The sequence below is a fragment of the Bos indicus genome, chromosome 9, assembly GCF_029378745.1.
Source record: "Bos indicus isolate NIAB-ARS_2022 breed Sahiwal x Tharparkar chromosome 9, NIAB-ARS_B.indTharparkar_mat_pri_1.0, whole genome shotgun sequence".
NCBI classification, from domain to species: domain Eukaryota; kingdom Metazoa; phylum Chordata; class Mammalia; order Artiodactyla; family Bovidae; genus Bos; species Bos indicus.
In genome coordinates this window covers 71689563-71709441 of record NC_091768.1, presented here as the reverse complement: position 1 = coordinate 71709441, position 19879 = coordinate 71689563, and the positions used below count along the sequence as shown (strand labels likewise).

The following is a 19879-nucleotide window of genomic DNA, read 5'->3' as shown; positions in this document are numbered from 1 at the left end:
GTGCCACGTGGCACAGCCAAATATAAAGAAAAAAATCATTAAACACTAAGTGAGAATACATCAAACACTAAGTGAGACCTACATATAACTATATGGAGTTGTCACTTCCTATGCCATGGTCTGCTTTCGCCACTGCCACAGTAGGCTTTGGAAACACTACTTCTTACTCCTGGAAAACTCTCTCCTTACACCTCCTCACCCTCCTCCTTCACACAAACACCCATCCTTACACTCAAAATCATTAATTCCTACTCATGACCTCAATCATCACTCTTGCAGTACAATTTCAGTGTTACTTGCTTTCATAAAACCATGGACCTATTCTCCATAGCACTGATCAATTGTACATTTATACAGTAGATTTTTGTGTGTGATTATTTGATTAATATTTGCCCTATGACTAGACTAAGTTTCATGCATACAAGGTCCACATATGTCCCCTTTTCTTCTCATTCTTATTTATTGATTCACTAATTGACTGCTGTGTCCCCAGTACCCAGCACAGCATAGTGCCTTGCTGTAGACAACTTTTATAAACATTTCTGAATGAGAATGAATGGAATTTACCTTCTAGGGGCAGCAGATCATATGGGGCTTGTACGTAAGCAATCTGGCTTTTTAGCTGAGTGCAATGGGAAGCTACTAAAGGACTTTGGGAGTGAAGAGCATGTGATATAATTTTAAATTTTTAAAAACTTACTTTTTCCATTGTATAAAGAAAAGACAGGACATAGGAAAGAGGATAAGGAAGGTATACCTGCACAAAGAAAAAGCAATGGTTCAGAAGAGGATTACTGAAGCCTGGCAAAGGCAAATCAGTAGAAACGAAAGATGCAAATAGATTGCGCACCTACTGCCCAATAGATGGACAGGCCTGGATGTTGGTAATGGATTATATATAGGGAATGAGCAAGAAGAAAACAATAAAACCTAGTTTTAAGTTTGAGACAATCACAAGACAACTAAATAGGGTAACTTCAAAAACAGGTAGAGGAAAGGGCTCTGATGCCAGTCATCAAAAGAAATATTCTAAGAAACAGAAATTTTAAAATAATAATATATACTGTTGATGTTGTTCTGTGCTCAGTCGTGTCTGACTCTTTGCGACCCCACAGACTGTAGTCCACCAGGCTCCTCTGTCCATGAAATTTCCCAGGCAAGAATACTGGAGTGAGTTGCCATTTCCTACTCCAGGGAATCTTCCCAACCTAGGAATCAAACCTGCATCTCTGGCATCTCCTGCACTGGCAGGTAGATTCTTTACCACTGCACCACCTGGGAAGCAATAATATATATAACCTTCTAGAAATCTAATGTGGGGAAGCATAAAAGATAAACATCATAGTCATTTTCTACAAAATTAAGGCTAGATATATAGTTTTAAATTATGTTTAAATAGTAATTTAATAGTTTTATTTAATTTAATTTAATAGTAATTTCTTACTTTAATAGTAAGAAATCTGTATTTGGATTTTGAATCTGGCTAAACATGACACACTATAATCTGTGATGCTTCACATTTCTTTTCAGGGTTCTACACACTTTCTCCTCAGGACTCCTTTGAATATAGTTCAGAGTTCCTGAAGCCTTGAAACCAATGTAAATACGATTAATGAACTCTTAAAGCCATTTCCAAGTTCATAAGTCCTCAAAAAACTATTGCCAAGTGCTTTTGTCAATTATACGGTACAGCTTTGCTGTACAATTTATGGTTCACTCAAAATTGGATTGAAATGCTAAAATTCAAACTAATCAAAGTCATACCCTAGCATACTATAGTAAAATTATATGTTAAACAACTAATGAAGGATAAGGAAGGAACAGGAGATAAATGTAATAACATATTAATAGGCAATAAATAAATAATGATTTAGAATCAGAAAGATTTATATATAAAGTGAAGTGAACAAGACTTGCATATGTAACTGAGGAATAACAAAGCACTAAGATTCCTGTTCACCAATGAGTATTCCACTAAGAGAAAAGCTTTTCCCCTTCTACTAGAGACATTATTGAAGGTCTGATAAAGCAGGAATTATGAAATCACAGCAACAGTGTTTTCACACATACTTTCCAGGTAAATTGCCAAATACTCTTTGCGACACTATGCACGGCAGTCCACCAGGCTCCTCTGTCCATGGGGATTCTCCAGGCAAGAATACTGGAGTGGGTTGCCATGCCCTCCTCCAGGGGATCTTCCCAACCCAGGGATCAAACCCAGGTCTACCACATTGCAGGTAGATTCTTTACCATCTGAGTCAGCAGGGAAGCCCTAATTAGTAGCAAATTACAGAGGCTTTCCCAGGTATCTTCTTTCCTAGTCTCCTACCAATTCTCAAAATTTCTCCCTGCTTCTTGCTTCATCAGTAGAAGATACTGTCTCATACCCCAAAGAATAAGACAAAGCTCTCACTCCCAAAGCCCATATATGATGCCAGGGTGTGATCTGCTTTCTTCTTTCCACAGACTAACCTCACTTGATTCCTTTGTGCCAGAGAACTTAAAGACTGACTAGTTTCAAACCAGAAAGATATCCAGTTTCAAAGCAAATAGGCAAGTTAGAACATTATCTTATAATGGTAAATGATTTTTATTAGACTTCTGTTGAGGAAAGAATGACAGAATGGTAAGATTAATAGCAAATTAATGAAAAACACTCCCCAGCACTGTGGAGTACTATGAGCTTAATCAGAACAGGGAACAAAGATGTGTCTGAAAATGTCTACAGGGCTTTAAAACAGAATATTTTTATGAAAAAAAATCCATGTTTTTCTAACACATCTGCATATAGTCATAAAGATTTAACCAATAAGTTAAAATTTAACTATTTTTATAGCATTTCTGCCTAGTTTATTGAAAAATATTTTTATTAAATTTCAAGTTTTTGGTCTGTCTAAAATTACTGCATTTCTGGATCATCATGTGACCATTATCAGAATCTACTTAAACTCTAACATATTGAAATTTGCTCCCTGAAAAGAAATGCAGTATCTCCATTAAATCTCGACTAAAGTATCTTTTTAAGATTTTTTTTTTAATGTGGACCATTCTAAAGATATTTGTTGGATTTTTTACAATACTGCTTCTGTTTTATATCTTGTTTTCTTTGTCCCTGAGGCATGTGGGATCTTAGTTCCCCGATCAGGGATCAAACTCACACCCCCTGCATTGAAAGAAGTCTTAACCGCTGGACTGCCAGGGAAGTCCTAATTCAAATATTTTTGATTTCCAAAGTTATGTAATTTTTTTCTCATTGCCTACAAAAGAATATTATCTTGTTTTAATAAAAAATAAGAAATATATACTCAGCATAACTACTAAAGAACTTGAGCTGTATCGGATATCATAACAAAGCTGTCCTTATGTCACAAACATAATACTAAAAGTACTTTCCTTGTATGTGATTTTTTTGCTATATTTTGTTTAAAAAGGGTGATCATAATATTCTAGTATACCTGGGAACTTTAGTAACTACAGGAAATCTTATCCACAATTATCATCTTGCATCTTCTCTGGCTCAATTTAGATAAAAAATTCTAAAATCCTCTCTGAACAAAAAAATATTTTTAAGTTACAAATTAGACTTATTTAAAAAGGTGTATTAAAATTATATGTACAAAAATATAAAATGACTGAAAATGAGACGACCTGTTTGAGTCTAAAAGTATTGAATAAGAAGTCCTAGACTCAGCTCCCACTTTCTCCATTTATTAGACATATGATTTGGGAGAGCTGCTTAATTTCTCTGATCCTAGTTATAACACCCTTAAATATGAAGTTGATGCCTGTATTGATGAGAAAACTGAATTAGAAGGCCAGCACTTTCTAGCCAAGTCACCTTGGGCAAGCTGCACAGTTTTACATTTTACAGGTCCTCAGTGTCATCACAAGTGAAATAATGGTGATTATAAGTGTATCTGCCTCTAAGACTGCTGTTATGAATAAGTGAGATAATCTGTGTAAGGGGCTTAGAAACATGCTTGGTACCCAGTAACAAGATCACAGTTCTCATTGTTATTATACAGGGAAAATGCAACAAACAGTGTCCCAAAAAGAAGGAATCTGCCTTCCAATTCAGGGGACACAGGTTTGACCCCTGGTCTGGGAACTCAGATCCCATATGCCATAGGGCAACTAACCCAGCATGGGGCAACAAAGATCCCCCATGCCACAACTAAGATTCGATGCAGCTATAAATAAATAAGTAAACATAAAATTTTAAAACAACACTCAGAAAGACTCCAGAGTCGGTGGGAGCTGCAAATTAATGTTAAGGTCTGCAATGCCTCCAGCCCACAGCCCTAAATAGGTACTTCATTAAATACCTACCTGTTCTTATGACAACAGATTCTCAATTCAGGTGAGTCTACTCTAAAAAGAGGACTGTTCCTCTTAAACTACCAAATCCCAGGGATTACTTTTCTCATCAGATGGGACGTTCTGCTGAAGGTTTCAAAAGACACAAGCCTGAACTTCACGTCTTTGGACTGAAAGGAAACTTAAACGCAGGAACATTTAACTTCATTGATTTAGTTCTTTATGAGGCCAGAAAAAAAAATGTCATGATCTATTAAAAACACTCAAAACCTCTGGGAGCTAGGACGGATGTTGGAATTCTTTCAAACCATGGAAGAAATGATTCAGGATGAAGGGACGTGCTAGGAGGCTTCTAATGAAACTCAGCTCACATTCATCATGTGCTGGATCTTGGAACAGATTTTGCTTTGTCCCAGATGGTGGTTTAAATACGTTTCAAACCATTGTTGGTTTATATAGTACATGACAGAAAATAATTTAAACACAATGTCCCAACTGTATATTTGTTTTGGTTATAACACTTACTGTGTGTGCAATAAATGCCCCACTACAAAAATAATAAAAAATGTTTTTCTTGTACATAAATCATTCCCTGCTTGTTGCAGTGATTGGAAAGTGTGGATTAAATACGTGTGATACTTTTTTTAAAGCTCCTACTGAGGATCTCTATCCACTTGATTTCATTTATGATTTAAATTTATGTGGGTTATAAATAAGGCATATTTTATTCCTTATATTTGATTGTTAGAAATAACTACTTAAACACAGCTATAGTATTAATATCAGTTTTTTTTTAATGTTAAGCATTATAAATTAACAGGCGACAGACAAAAGAGAGTCTGATTATGCTGATTTTTTTCAATATCATTAAACATAGAACATAACTGAAAGATTCAAACCTGGTTTTCAAATTAAAGATTCTGTTTTTAATAAATCTCCACAATAAGACTAAGTGGCTCAGAAACACAGAGAATAAAACATGTATTTGATTTTCCCCTTGGAGAATATACTTTTCACCTGGAAAAACAGCTGATCAAATTAAAGCTATGCAGGGTAACAGAACTCAGCACAGATTACTGTACAGTCCTGGCTCTACCATTACTGGCTGCAGTACATCATTCCACTGTCACGACCCCACTTCTTTATGTGCACAGTGAGGAGTTAATTTCATAAAGTCCCTCTAGCTCTCTACGCCTGTGACTCTGCATTTTGGTGCGTGTATTCCATAAGAATACGGGCTCTGGAGCCAATCTGTTCAGTTCTAATCTACATTCTGCCACTTACCTAGACATGTATCAGGTTTTTTTTTTTTTAATTTTATTTTTAAAAAATTGTTTTACAATATTGCTTTATAATATTGTTTTATTTACAAAAATAAGTTGTTTTACAATATTGTTTTAATTTCCTCTGTATAGCAAAGTGATTCAGTTATACACAAATATACATTCTTATCTTTTCCATCATGGTTTATCCCTGGATACTCAATATAGTTTCTGGTGCTATATTGTATTATTAATACAATACCATGTTCTTGACAAAACTATAATTCGAAAAAATACCTGCACCCTTGTGTTCACAGCAGCATGATTTATGACTGTCAATACACAGAAACAACCTAAATATCCATTGACAGATGAATGGATAAAGAAGATATTTTTTTATCCAGGGCATCTTCCCAAACCAGAGATCCAACCCAGGTCTCCTGCATGGCAGGCAACTTCTGTGTACATATATATGTATATACACATACATACATGTACATATACATGCATACATATATGTATTTGTTGTTATTTAAATGCTGAGTCATGTCCCACTCTTTTGCAACTCCAGGGACTGTACCCCACTAGGTTCCTCTGTCCATGAAATTTCCCAGGCAAGGATACTGGAGTGGGTTGCCATTTCCTTCTCCAGGGGATCTTCTCAACCCAGGGACTGAATCCACATATCCTACAAGTCTCCTGCACTATGACAATCCATGTTGGCTACAAATGCCATTATTTCATCCTTCCTGTGACTGAGTAACATTCCATTGTGTATACCATAAAACAGAATGAAATAACGGCATTTGCAGCAACACTGATGAACCTAAGGATTGTCTTAGTAAGTGAAGTAAGTCAGAAAGAGAAAGACATACACCATATGATATCAGTTATATGTGGAATCTAAAATATGACACACATGATCATGTTCATGAAACAGAAACAGACTCACAGATACAGAGAACAGACTTGTGGTTGCCAAGGAGAGGGGTGGAGGAGGGAAGGACTGGGAGCTGAGTGTTAGTGTGTTAGTCATTCAGGCACGTCTGACTCTTTGCAACCCCATGGACTGCAGCCTGCCTGGCTCCTCTGTCCATGGGATTTTCCAGGCAAGAATACTGGAGTGGGTTGCCATTTCCTTCTCTAGGGGATCTTCCTGATCAAGGGATCGAAGCCAGGTCTCTTGCACTGAAGGTAGACTCTTTACCGTCTGAGCCACCAGAGACTCAGTAGAGTTAGCGGACACAAACTGTTACATATAGGACAGGAGGACAAGTATCTTTATCAAGGTATTTAGCCTCTTTGATCAGTTGGTAAAGAATCCACCTGCAATTCAGGGGACCTTGGTTCAATTCCTTGGTTGGGAAGATCCCCTGGAGAAGGGATAGGCTACCCATTCTAGTATTCTTGGGCTTCCCTGTGGCTCAACTGGTAAAGAATCTGCCTGCAATGTGGAAGACCTGGGTTCGACCCCTGGGTTGGGAAGATCCTGTGGAGAAGGGAAAGGCTACCCACTCCACTATTCTGGCCTGGATAATTCCAAGGACTGTACAGTTTATGGGGTGGCAAAGAGTTGGACACGACTGAGCGACTTTCGCTTTCACTTAAAATTTTGAATAGATATGAGGCAGTCTAAAGTATGACCTAAATCAAATCCCTTATGACTATACAGTGGAAGTGACAAATAGATTCAAGGGATTAGATCTGATAGACAGAGTGTCTGAAAAACTATGGACAGAGGTTTGTGACATTGTACAGGAGGCAGTAATCAAGATCATCCCCAAGAAAAAGAAACACGAAAAGGCAAAATGGTTGTCTGAGGAGGGCTTACAAACAGCTATGAAAAGAAGAGAAGTGAAAGGCAAAGGAGAAAACCAAAGATATACCCATTTGAATGCAGAGTTCCAAAGAATAGCAAGGAGAGATAAGAAAGCCTTCCCCAGTGACCAATGCAAAGAAACAGAGGAAAATAATAGAATGGGAAAGACTACAGATTGCTTCAAGAAAATTAGAGATACCAAGAGATTTTTTCATGCAAAGATGGGCTCAATAAAGGACAGAAATGGTATGGACCTAACAGAAGCAGAAGATATTAAGAAGAGGTGGCAAGAATACACAGAACTATACAAAAAGATCTTAAGGACCCCGATAATCACGTTGATGTCATCACTCACCTAGAACCAGACATCCTGGAATGCAAAGTCAAGTGGGCCTTAGGAAGCATCACTACGAACAAAGCTAGTGGAGGTGATGGAATTCCAGTTGAGCTATTTCAAATTCTAAAAGATGATGCTGTGAAAGTGCTGCACTCAATATGCCAGCAAATTTGGAAAACTCAGTGGCCACAGGACTGGAAAAGGTCAATTTTCATCCAATTCCAAAGAAAGGCAATGCCAAAGAATGCTCAAACTTTGCACAATTGCACTCATCTCACATGCTGGTAAAGTAATGCTCAAAATTCTTCAAACCTGGCTTCAACAGTATGTAAACCGTGAACTTCCAGATGTTCAAGCTGGATTTAGAAAAGACAGAGGAACCAGAGAACAAATTGGCAACATCCTCTGGATCATCAAAAAAGCAAGAGAGTTCCAGAAAAACACCTACTTCTGCTTTATTGACTATGCCAAAGCCTTTGACTGTGTGGATCACAATAAACTGTGGAAAATTCTTAAAGAGATGGGAATACCAGACCACCTGACCTGCCTCTTGAGAAATCTGTATGCAGGTCAAAAAGCAACAGTTAGAACTGGATATGGAACAGACTGGTTTTAAATCAGAAAAGGAGTATGTCAAGGCTGTGTACTGTCACTCTGCTTATTTAACTTCTATGCAGAGTACATCATGAAAAATGTTGGACTGGATGAAGCACAAGCTGGAATCAAGATTGCCAGGAGAAATACCAATAACCTTAGATATGCAGATGACACCACCCTTATGGCAGAAAGTGAAGAAGAACTAAAGAGCCTCTTGACTATAGTGAAAGAGAAGAGTGAAAAAGTTGGCTTAAAACTCAACATTCAGAAAACTAAGATCATGGCATCTGGTCCCATCACTTCATGGCAAAAGATGGGGAAATAGTGGAAACAGTGACAGACTTTATTTCTTTGGGCTCCAAAATCACTGCAGATGGTGACTGCAGCCATGAAATCAAAAGATGCTTACTCCTTGGAAGAAAAGCTATGACCAACCTAGACAGCATATTAAAAAGCAGAAACATTACTCTGCCAACAAAGGTCCATCTAATCAAAGCTATGGTTTTTCCAGTATTCATGTATGGAAGTGAGAGTTGGACTACAAAGAAAGCTGAGTGCCAAAGAATTGATGCTTTTTAACTGTGGTGTTGGAGAAGACTCTAGAGAGTTCCTTGGACTGCAAGGAGATCCAACCAGTCCATTCTAAAGGAAATAAGTCTTGAATATTCATTGGAATGACTGATGCTGAAGCTGAAGCACCAATACTTTGGCCACTTGATGTGAAGAACTGACTCATTTGAAAAGACCCTGATGCTGGGAAAGATTGAAGGCAGGAGGATAAAGGGACAACAGAAGATGAGATGGTTGGATGGCATCACCAACTCAATGGACATGAGTTTGAGTAAACTCTGTGAATTGGTGATGGATGGGGCGGCCTGACATGCTGCATCCATGGGATCTCAAAGAGTTGGACACGACTGAGTGACTGAACTGAACTCAACTGAATGCTTACAAAGGCCACTTCTCATCACTCCTCTCTTATCTCATCATTCCTCTCCACTCATCTCCTATCTCATCACTCCACTCCTCTCCAGTGCCCTCTGAACATGTCTTCCTGCTTTGTCCCTGCCCTATCTGATCTAGTCTCAAAAGAGAAGCCAAGTCATTCTTAATATAACATTCAGATCATGGTACAGCTTGCCCCAAATCTTCCAATGCTTTGTCTCATTCCAAGTCATAACAATGACCAACAAAGACCTACAAACTTTGGGCCCATTACCAGTCTGACCATCCTCCTGCTCAATTACCCTGCTCCAGCCTGATGACTCCTCATGTTCCTCAAACACTTGTCAGGCACATTCCATCTCAGGATCTTGCATTTGCTGTTCTCTCTGCCAGGAATGCTCTTTCCTAAGATACCTTCACTGATTAGTGAAGCAGATACAGTATTTCCTGACTATGGGAAAATTTTAATTCTTAAAACTTTCCATTTAATAAATACAAACTTATAAACATCATGTGGGGACAATGCTCTCATCTGCTCATAAAGATGTAAGATCTTAGTTTTCAGAATCTATAGCGACGTGGGTTTTACTATAAATAGTAACTTGATGTGTAAGCATGTGCATTTGTGTGTAGTATGTATATATTTTCAAAAATTCCAAATGCATTGCAGAGATACCCACTGAGCTAAAAAGTTAAAACAAGCATACCTGACCATTTGTTATAAAGAATTTGTCTATAAAATATCAGACTTTCTGCTTGATAAATTCCAATTCAGCTGTGAAAAAATTATTTAATGAATAAGCTGTAGAAAAAAAATGTTATTCACTTTTGTGCATGAGAATACATACTCTAGACTCAAAACTTACTCAATATACTATAACTCTAAATATAAATTGAAATCTCAGGCACTCAGATATTCTAATCTCTATCCTATTTCCAAAATGACTAGGGGGCACAGAGTCATTTAGGGAGACAAAGCCTTCAGCCTGGTCTCCCTAACTGCATACTTCTTGACAGTAACCACTCTTCGACTTGGCTGCTAGAAAAATCTTTGTAAGAAAAAAAAGCCAATCTAAATCTATTACTGCTTAAACTCTTTTAATGGTTTCCCACAGTTCACACAACCAAAGTTCAAACTCCGTCACTAGGCATCCAAGGCCTTTCAAAATCTGGCCTCTGAGTCATCTGCAAAACCACCATCTTGGACATGTTGTTCTCCCTTCCTGGAATACCCTCCTCCCCTTCTACGCCAGCATAGCCTAGATATTCCCCCTCCAAGAAGTTAACCCAGTGCTTCCTCGGTCTTCTTCCCAGGCAGATTTAGCTCTGCTTTTTTGTATTTCCTCAGTCCCTGGTACTCAGAACTTTGCAGGTGGCACTAGTGGTAAAGAACCCGCCCGCCACTGCAGGTTAGACGTTAAAAGACGCTGGTTTGATCTCTGCGTCGGGAAGATCCCCTGGAGGAAGACATGGCAACCCACTCCAGTATTCTTGCCTGAGAATCCCATGGACATAGAGGGCTACAGTATATGGGGTCGCACAGAGTTGGACATAACTGAAATGACTTAGCACACACACACTGGTACTCAGAGCTCAATGACTGTGTCACCCAGCAGACTGTGCTCTGTGAACTTCTATACGGATAGGTCATTATCATCTTTCTGCTTCTAAAGTCCCCCACATTCTCTCACCCAAAGTGCACACTGACCAAAACTCTGGTGCATGAATGAATGTATCAGTGATAACCAATACAGAAAGTATAACATGGTGGATAAGAACATGAATTCTGAAGACCAATCCAAATCTCAGCTCCACCACCTCCTGGCTTTTATATTATTATTATTTTTAACTGAAGTATGGTTGATTTACAATATAGTTTCAGGTGTACAACAAAATGATTCAGTTACATACACACATATGCACGTACTGAACTGGCCAAAAGTTCGTTCAGTTTTTCTGGAAGCTGTTATGGGAAAATCTGCATGAACTTTCTGGCCAACCCAATGCACACAGACACACGTGCACACACACACATACACAGACATAATCTTTTTCAGATTCTTTTCATTATGGGTTATTACAAGATACTGAATATAGCTCCCTGTGATATATAGTAGGTCCTTGTTATTAAATATCCCTGAGTTCCAGTTTTCCTCATATATAAAATCGAGATAAAAAACAGCATCTACTTTATAAGGTTGTATGAAGATTATGAAAATTAAATAATACACATTAACACATTAACATTTTTTAATTGAACCATACTTGATTTACAATAGTGTGTGCATTTCAGGAGAATATACAGAATACTTAGCACAGTGACTCACATGAGTAAGATGGCTATTATTATCCTATGTACGGCTATTTTCATTTACTTTGTATTAGGATACTACCTTTTTCTGAAATTTTTTAGAAATAACCTCAAAAGGTATTCAGAAATCCACTAAAATCCTGATAATCATAAAAGGCATATGGTGAACCAAGGGAAAAACTGGAAATTCAGAAAACACACAAAGGAAAAAACTTATCAGCCAAAGACAATGGTGGTTAGAATTCTCATCATGTGTTATTAATAGAATAGTATAACATTTACAAGATAAACACACCCATTAGTCATGTTTTCCTTATGGAATTTCTCTTTAAAGGGTTTTCTAATGAATAGTTTACATATTTCATATTTAAAGTTTCTTATCAAGATGGTTTAATAGACTTATGATTTTAATAATCGCACATGTTCCAGAACCCTCTTACACAGCATGAACACAAACATACACGCCTTATTCATGAGCATGATTCACCAGATATTCCAGTCTCATTATAGTCAAAAGTGTGCAAAATATGAAACATATGGTATTAAAAGTCAAGACTCAACTACAGTTGGCCTTCAGCAAGATGAAGTTTCTTCGGATTTTACAAAAACGTTGCTTTTAATTTCTTAACCACTAGAAAAGTAACTGTGCATACAGAACACAGAAGGCAAGCAGAACAGAGTGTGATGATTCAGCTATTGAGATCATTAGAAGGTTTAAAAAGAGATTTTGTGAGAATCTACTTGTAATACTCTTCCATTCTAACACTTTCATCAATTAAAACTCATGTGAAAATAATAGCAATCAATATGAGGATGCTGCTGCTGTGCTAAGTCACTTCAGTCGTGTCCGACTCTGTGCGACCCCATAGACGGCAGCCCACCAGGTTCCCCCATCCCTGGGATTCTCCAGGCAAGAACACTGGAGTGGGTTGCCATTTCCTTCTCCAATGAATGAAAGTGAAAGTGAAATCGCTCAGTCGTGTGCGACCCTCAGCGACCCCATGGACTGCAGCCCACCAGGCTCCTCCGTCCATGGGATTTTCCAGGCAGGAGTACTGGAGTGGGGTGCCACTGCCTTCTCCGAATGAGGATTCATTACTCCTGAAAGACACTGAGTTATAATACATTTCATCCTAATGTGTGATGAGGGGCTTCCCAGGTGGAGCTAGTGGTAAAGAACCCACCTGCCAGGTGGAAGGAGACATAAGAGATGCATGTTCCACCCCAGGGTCAGGAAGATCCCCGGAGTAGGAAATGGCAACCCACTCCACTATTCTTGCCTAGAGAATTCCATGGACAGAGTAGCCTGGCAGGCTACAGTCCACGGGGTTGCAAAGAGTCAGATACAACTGAGCAACTAACACTTTAATTAAGTATCAGCCAATGAAAGACACTCATTATTGAAGAAAGATTGGCTATTTTCAGCCAGGTATTTGTTCTAACTCTGTGTTATTCTCATTACCTTGACATTTTTAACTGAAGTATACTTGATTTACAATATCGTGTCAGTTTCAGATGTATTATAGCAAAGTGATTGAGTTCTATACTTTTTTAGATTATTTTCTACTATAGGTTATTACAAGATATTGAGTAGAATTCCCTGTGCTATAAATCCCTGTTGCTTATCTATTTTATGTACTCCTAATCTATCCCCCTGCATCTTAAGTTTGCTTTCTAGGTCTGGATGTTTCTGTTTTGTATGTAAATCCTTTTACAGTCTTCTTTATATTATTTTTGTGATATCATATATAAATGATATCATATAATTGTTTTTTTCTGTTTGACTTATTTCACTAAGTACAGTATTCTCTATGTCCAACCATGTTGATGTAAATGGCAATATTTTATTCTTTGTAATCACTGAGTTCATTACATTAACATTATATAAGAGATGGTGAGAGAACAAACTATTAATATTCATCATATAAACATCTATTCGTAGCACTATTCTGAAGGCTAACCACTTGTTAGCTTGATGTTAAGTGTTTAATGGCACCCTTTCAGTGGTAAAAATATCACTATGGCCTTGGGTTTGCATTATATGTGAAAGATGAAAAGAAAAAAAATTTTTAAAGAGTCAATGAAGAAATAATGTAGGATTCTAATGAATATGTTAATGCTTGTCATATTATGGAAAGAGGCTCATGATTCTGAGAATTTTTTGTTGGTAAATTGAACATATTACTGCCCCCATGTGGTTTGTTTTTCTAACTCACTTTCTGGGACTTCCCCTAGGAGTTTCCACCTTTAATCCTGGGTCTCCAATCTAAAATCCCATCCTTCTCGTTTTCTAGATTTTCAGACTTTGTCTCCTGTCCCCAACTGAGTCATAATAACCTAAGAAGAGTCCTGCCTCACTCTCCCACTATATAAAAAGCATTCTTGAGAAGTGTAATATACAGCTCCATCACTTTCCTCTCGTCTCCTTCAGGGCAGGCACTCTTGTACTTACCTTTAACTGCCCACAGTAGAACCTGATGCCCAGTCCCTAACAGGCACTCAGTGAATGATGGTATTCATACATTTACTGTGTTGAACCATACATGAAATTATCATTTTTGTAGGTCAAAAATGGTCAGTTCTGTAAGGTCCAACCTAATATTTTTAGCAAATGACTATAAAGTGCATATTCTGAGGAAGGGACTATTCTAACACACACCAACACACTTCTCATAACATCTCCTAATGTAGGGGCTTTTATTATTCTGATCTTACAGATGTGGAAACTAAGAAAGAAACAGTGTGGTTAAGCAAACTGCCCAAGGTCAAATAGCCAGTACATTTTAGAATGGCAATTATTGACCACTCTGTTACTATTTCTGACATTGATTTTTATATAGCAAATAAACTCTTATAGTTGAGGATATCAGTATAAACTTCTGATTTTATTTTTAAACTTTTTATTTTATATTGGAGTATAGTTGATTAAAAATGTTGTGATAGTTTCAGGTGTACAGCAAAGTGATTCAATTATACATATACATGTGTCTATTCTTTTTCAAAATCTTTTCACATTTAGGTTGATACATAATATTAATCAGAGTTCCCTGTGCTATACAGGAGATGCTTGTTGGTTATCCATTTTAAATATAGCAGTGTGTACACGTCAATTCCAAAAATCTGATTTTAAAAAATCAATTTTTTGGTTGTTTCCACTGAAAGTGTCTAACCTCAGTGACACATCAGCAGCAATGAGCACATCTAGAATTCTGACCATGGTTTATGAATGCCATTCCCCACCGTGTGAAAGAGGGTCCCTTGGGAAAACTGGCAGATCCAAGATCTAGCTGGAGAAAGGACAATACAAAGCAAGCCTGGGACATCTTCTTGCTCCAAAGAGTAAAGATGGACTCAAAGTTTTAAGTGAGACATATCAAAAGGACAAAGGAGTTGGTGTGAGGGGCTTCCACTTAAATTCAGGACAGTGTGAGGGTGTAAAATAATAACAGTGAAAGATTAAAAAGCAAAATAATCCGTGAGGCCACAATAAGAAAAAAAATGTAGATAGGTCAGGGAAGAAAGCCATTTTTTACAGAAAAATATCATATAATACATGTAGAAGAAATAACAGATCTTGAAAATTACCATTTTGTAAGCCCTCAGCATAATAGTTAATTCAGGCAATAATCATTAGTGGATGCTAAAACCACTGAATGAAAGGTTGAAGAGAAGGATCTTCACGCAGCCTGAAGGTATTTACCCACAAAGCTGGGAACAAATACCACAGTGCTAGGCTTGGCTTCAAACCCTGTGTGTTTAGAATCTTCTGTGCCAGCAAGAACTACAGTGGACTAGAGAAACCTTCCTTAGTAAGGCAAATATAAAAATGCTGCATAAAAATTAAATATCTTTAAGCATGGCAGGAAATTAATGAAATTCCTCAGAGGACAAAGATTGAAAGACTGGAAAATTCTGCAGGGTTAGTGAGCACACGCTGAGTTTCGCCCTATAGTCAATCACCACTGGACTCAAACTTGGGTTTTAATGAGGCAAAGCCAGGAGTTCAAACAGGTGTGATACTAAGATCTACACATTTATATCAAGGTGGGATCTCCAAATGGTGGCATCCTCAGAGATGAAACAGATAAAGCCCTGTCCTGCTTAGTGCAAGGATGGGGCCACACGCTTGTCTTGACCTTGGCTTGGATGGGAAAATAAGAAAACACATTCCTGAGAATTCCTAACCACAAGCCCACAATCACTCAATTTGGTAATCAAAACCCATGCTACATGGGTTGCCAAAAAGTTTAAATCAAAATTTAGTTTAAATTAACCCCAGATGACAGGACTTCCAGGCATTTAGCAGAAGCAGGTTTGAATGCTCTGTGGAGGGACATATTTTAAATCCAGGCCCCATAGGGTTCCCACAGATAAAGTTCAAAACCACATGAGCTCAAAACTAAGAACACAAAAGAATGATGGTTATAGCTAGATTAATAGAAATTCAAACAGACTTTAGAGCAAAGAGCATTTGATAAAGACATTAACACACACTGATGAAAGCTAATTCACCAGGAAGAAAGAACAATTCTAAATATGCATGGACTCAGTAACACAATTAAATACGTGTTTTGTGTTAAGTCATTTCAGCTGTGTCCGACTCTGCTACACCATGGACTGTAGCCCACCAGGCTCCACTGTCCATATATGAACCCAAAATCTCCTTGCTGGAGGGACTCTCAAAAGCCTTCTCCAGCACCACAGTTCAAAAGCATCAATTCTTTGGCACTCAGCCACATTTATGGTTCAACTCTCACAACTGTTCATGACTACTGGAAAAACCATAGCTTGATGATAGGGACCTTTGTTGGCAAAGTGATGTCTCTGCTTTTTATTACATGGTCTAGGTTCATCAGAGCTTGTCTTTCCTTGGACAGAAAGGAGATAAAACCAGTCAATCCTAAAGGAAATCAACCCTGATTATCCACTGGAAGGACTGATGCTGAAGCTGAAGCGCCAATACTTCGGCCACCTGATGCAAATAGCTGACTCAATGGAAAGATTGAGGAGAAAGGAGAAGGGGATGACAGAAAATGAGATGGTTGGATGGCGTCGCCAACTCAATGGACATCAGTTTGAGCAAACTCCAGGAGATGGTAAAGGACAGGGAAGCCTGGTGTGCTACAGTACATGGGGTCATAAAGAGTTGGATATGGCTTAGCGACTGAACAACAACAACAACCATTAAAATACAATTGGGAGATAAACCAATAAACCCACCATTACTGTGAGAGATTTTAACATATTTCAGTAATTAATAGATTCAGTGATGCCCTCCCCCCCCCACACACACAAATGGCAGTTTAAGGGATAAAAGTCTGTAATACTGAAGCTTGAATACTATAATTATGCCTGCTTTAATGGCTATTAGTGGATATCTGATAGGTGATAAATGAAAAAGATCAAAGTCCAATGGCACTGCAGTCCACGGAGTTGCAAACAGTCAGACAGGACTTAGCGACTGAACAACAATACCCATCATAAGTCAAACAATGTATAGTTATCATTGATCCCCTTTCTTCCTCTTAAACATCCAATTCATTAGGCTTCTGCTTCTCATCACTTCCACTGCCGTCTCATGCCTAAATCACTCCGATAGCTTTCTAACTGGTCCCAAACCCTTTCCTGTGTTCTTTGGTCTATCTTCCATCTAAAATACAAATCAGGTCACATCAGAAACACACGCTCAAACCTTTCCAGTGACTTCCCATTTCCCCCTGCATAATTCCAAAGTTTTGGCCAACTTTCGGTCCCACACCATATCACAGGTACACTGGCCTCATTTTTGTTTCAAATTCACACCAAGCAAGTCCCCATCTTTCAGAGCACTGCACACACTATTTCCTCTGCATGAAGGCTGTTCCTGCATGTACACCCATGGCTCATTCTTTCACTTTCTCTACACCTTTGCCCAAACATCTGCTGTAGCAAAGGAGCCGTCTCTGACTACCAACCTGTAGAAAAAGAGTATACACACCTCTTCTTCCATAACCTTCTATCCCCCTACACATCTCTGCTCCTTTTCCATGGCACTTACCACCACAGACAGAATGTATATATTTTGTTTCTTTATTTCACTAGAATATAAAATATTTGAAAGCAAGAACTTGGTGTGTTTTTTTTTCCACTGAAGTAATTTCAGCATTATAGCAGTACCTGGCACAGAGTAAATACTCAATTAATCTTCATTCAATAAATTCATCAATAAAAATATTCATGATACAGCAGAGTAAACAAAGACCGCAGAATCAGACAACCTAAATTTGGATCCAGTCTTTGCCACTTGTTATCTAAATTAGGGCAAAAATCATAACCTCACTAAGATTCCATGGTGTCATCTTCAGAAAGGGATTGCAAATACCTAAATTGTAACTGTAATTTTTGCAAACATAGAAATTACATATATATATATAGAGATAGATTTAATATGTGAAAATTATATTGTATATAAATCACTGTGATTTATAATTAGTAGATGCTTAATAAGTAATACATGTTATTATTTTTTTTTTTTTGGAGACACCTTTATACTACATCTCTCTCCATAATGATTATGCTAGATTGCAACACAAGATCCCAGAATATTGCATCAGAGAACCAGTTGCTCTGGTGAGGCTAAACAAAATTCTTTGAGTACAGCTTCAAATCTATTTTTTTTCCCTAGGTATGTTCACAGTTCTAGCATTAATCAATGATTCCATTTGCAACCACTGTAGGGAAATACTTGAGTATATAAACAGATGAACTTATTTACAGAATGATCAAAGAATCCTGTGAAACTCAGATATTACTTGAAGCATTAATTTTGTGTAAGTTGGAAAAACTGTGTTGACCACAAACAAGTTTTCCATGCATAGCATATTACAAGTCAAATAGTAACTCTGACTTCAGTTCAGTTCAGTTTAGTCACTCAGTTGTGTTTGACTCTTTGCGACCCCATGGATTGCAGAATGCCAGGCCTCCCTGTCCATCACCAACTCCTGGAGCCTACTCAAACTCATGTTCATCGCATTGGTGATACCATCCAACCAACTCATCTTCTGTCATCCCCTTCTCCTCCTGCCTTCAATCTTTCCCAGCATCAGGGTCTTTTCCAATGAGTCAGTTCTTCCCATCAGGTGGCCAAAGTATTGGAGTTTCAGCTTCAGCATCAGTCCTCCCAATAAATATTCAGGACTAATTTCCTTTAGGGTTAACTCTGACTTAGTAGTAAGAAAACAGACAGCTATATTTGAAAATGGGCCAAAGACCTATATAGAGAACTCATCAAAGAAGATGTACAAATGGCAAACAAGCATATGTCATCAGAGAAATGGAAATGCAGACAACGAGATACCACCACACATCCATTAGAATGGCCAAAATCTGTAACACCGACAACACTAAATGCTGGCTAGGATGTGGAACAACAGAAACTCTCCCAGTTATCTTTGGGGACAATGTAAAATGGTGCAACCACTTTAAGAGATACTTTGGCAGTTTCTTACAGAAGTAAGCAATTATATATCTTGGCATTTACCCCAAGGAAGTGAAAACTTAGACCCACACAAAAACCTGCACATGGGTATTGATGTCACCTTTATTCATAACTGCTCAAGTCTAGAAGCAACCAAGATACCATTCAGTAGCTGAAAGAATAAATATACTGTGGCACATCCAGACAATGAACTATTATTCAGCACTAAAAATAAGTGGGCTGTCAATCCATGAAAAGACATTAAGAAACCTTAAATGCATATTATTAAGTGAAAAAATGCCAACCTGAAAAGACTACATGCTGTATGCTTCTTATTATATGACATTCTGGAAAATACAGAACTATGGCAACAGTAAAAAGATCAATAGTTGCCAGAGATAGGAGTGAGGGGAAAAAATGGATAGATAGGCAGGGCACAGAGGACTTCTAGGTCAGTGAAAATACTCAAATCTTACAGGGATGGATACATGTCATTATACATTTGTCCATACTGAAAATCATAGGACTGAATACAATCTATCTTCTTGGAGCATCATTTTTAACATTGTGGTTGGGAGAGAGAAACAGTGTTTGAGTGAGGTAATTTGATGAAGCTTTTAAAATGTACTTCATATTTTAAAAACATAAAGACACATTACAGAGGAGAATGCATATATCAATAACTCTTTTTTCAAAATTATTTTTTCGTAAACCTCCAGAAAAGTTTCATTTGACACTTTTCTATTGACAATTACAGGTTCCACCCTCAACTTGATATAAAGAGATAAAAGGAAACAGTTAACTCTTCTCTCAACTGCTATTTAACATGGTACTA

General features: G+C 37.8%; 1 protein-coding gene across 14 annotated transcripts in view; it reads right to left on the bottom strand.

The window, feature by feature from the left end:
* Positions 1–19879, bottom strand: part of EYA4 (EYA transcriptional coactivator and phosphatase 4) — a 365716-nt gene that overhangs the window by 239428 nt on the left and 106409 nt on the right. Inside the window, exon 1 of one of the 14 annotated variants that reach the window (XM_070796193.1) lies at positions 701–724. The exons of the other annotated variants lie outside the window; for them this stretch is intronic. Within the exon in view, the coding sequence (XP_070652294.1) occupies positions 701–709 (9 nt within the window). The 5' untranslated portion in view covers positions 710–724. Of the gene's footprint in view, positions 1–700; positions 725–19879 lie in introns of those variants that run through there. 14 annotated transcript variants of the gene reach the window in all.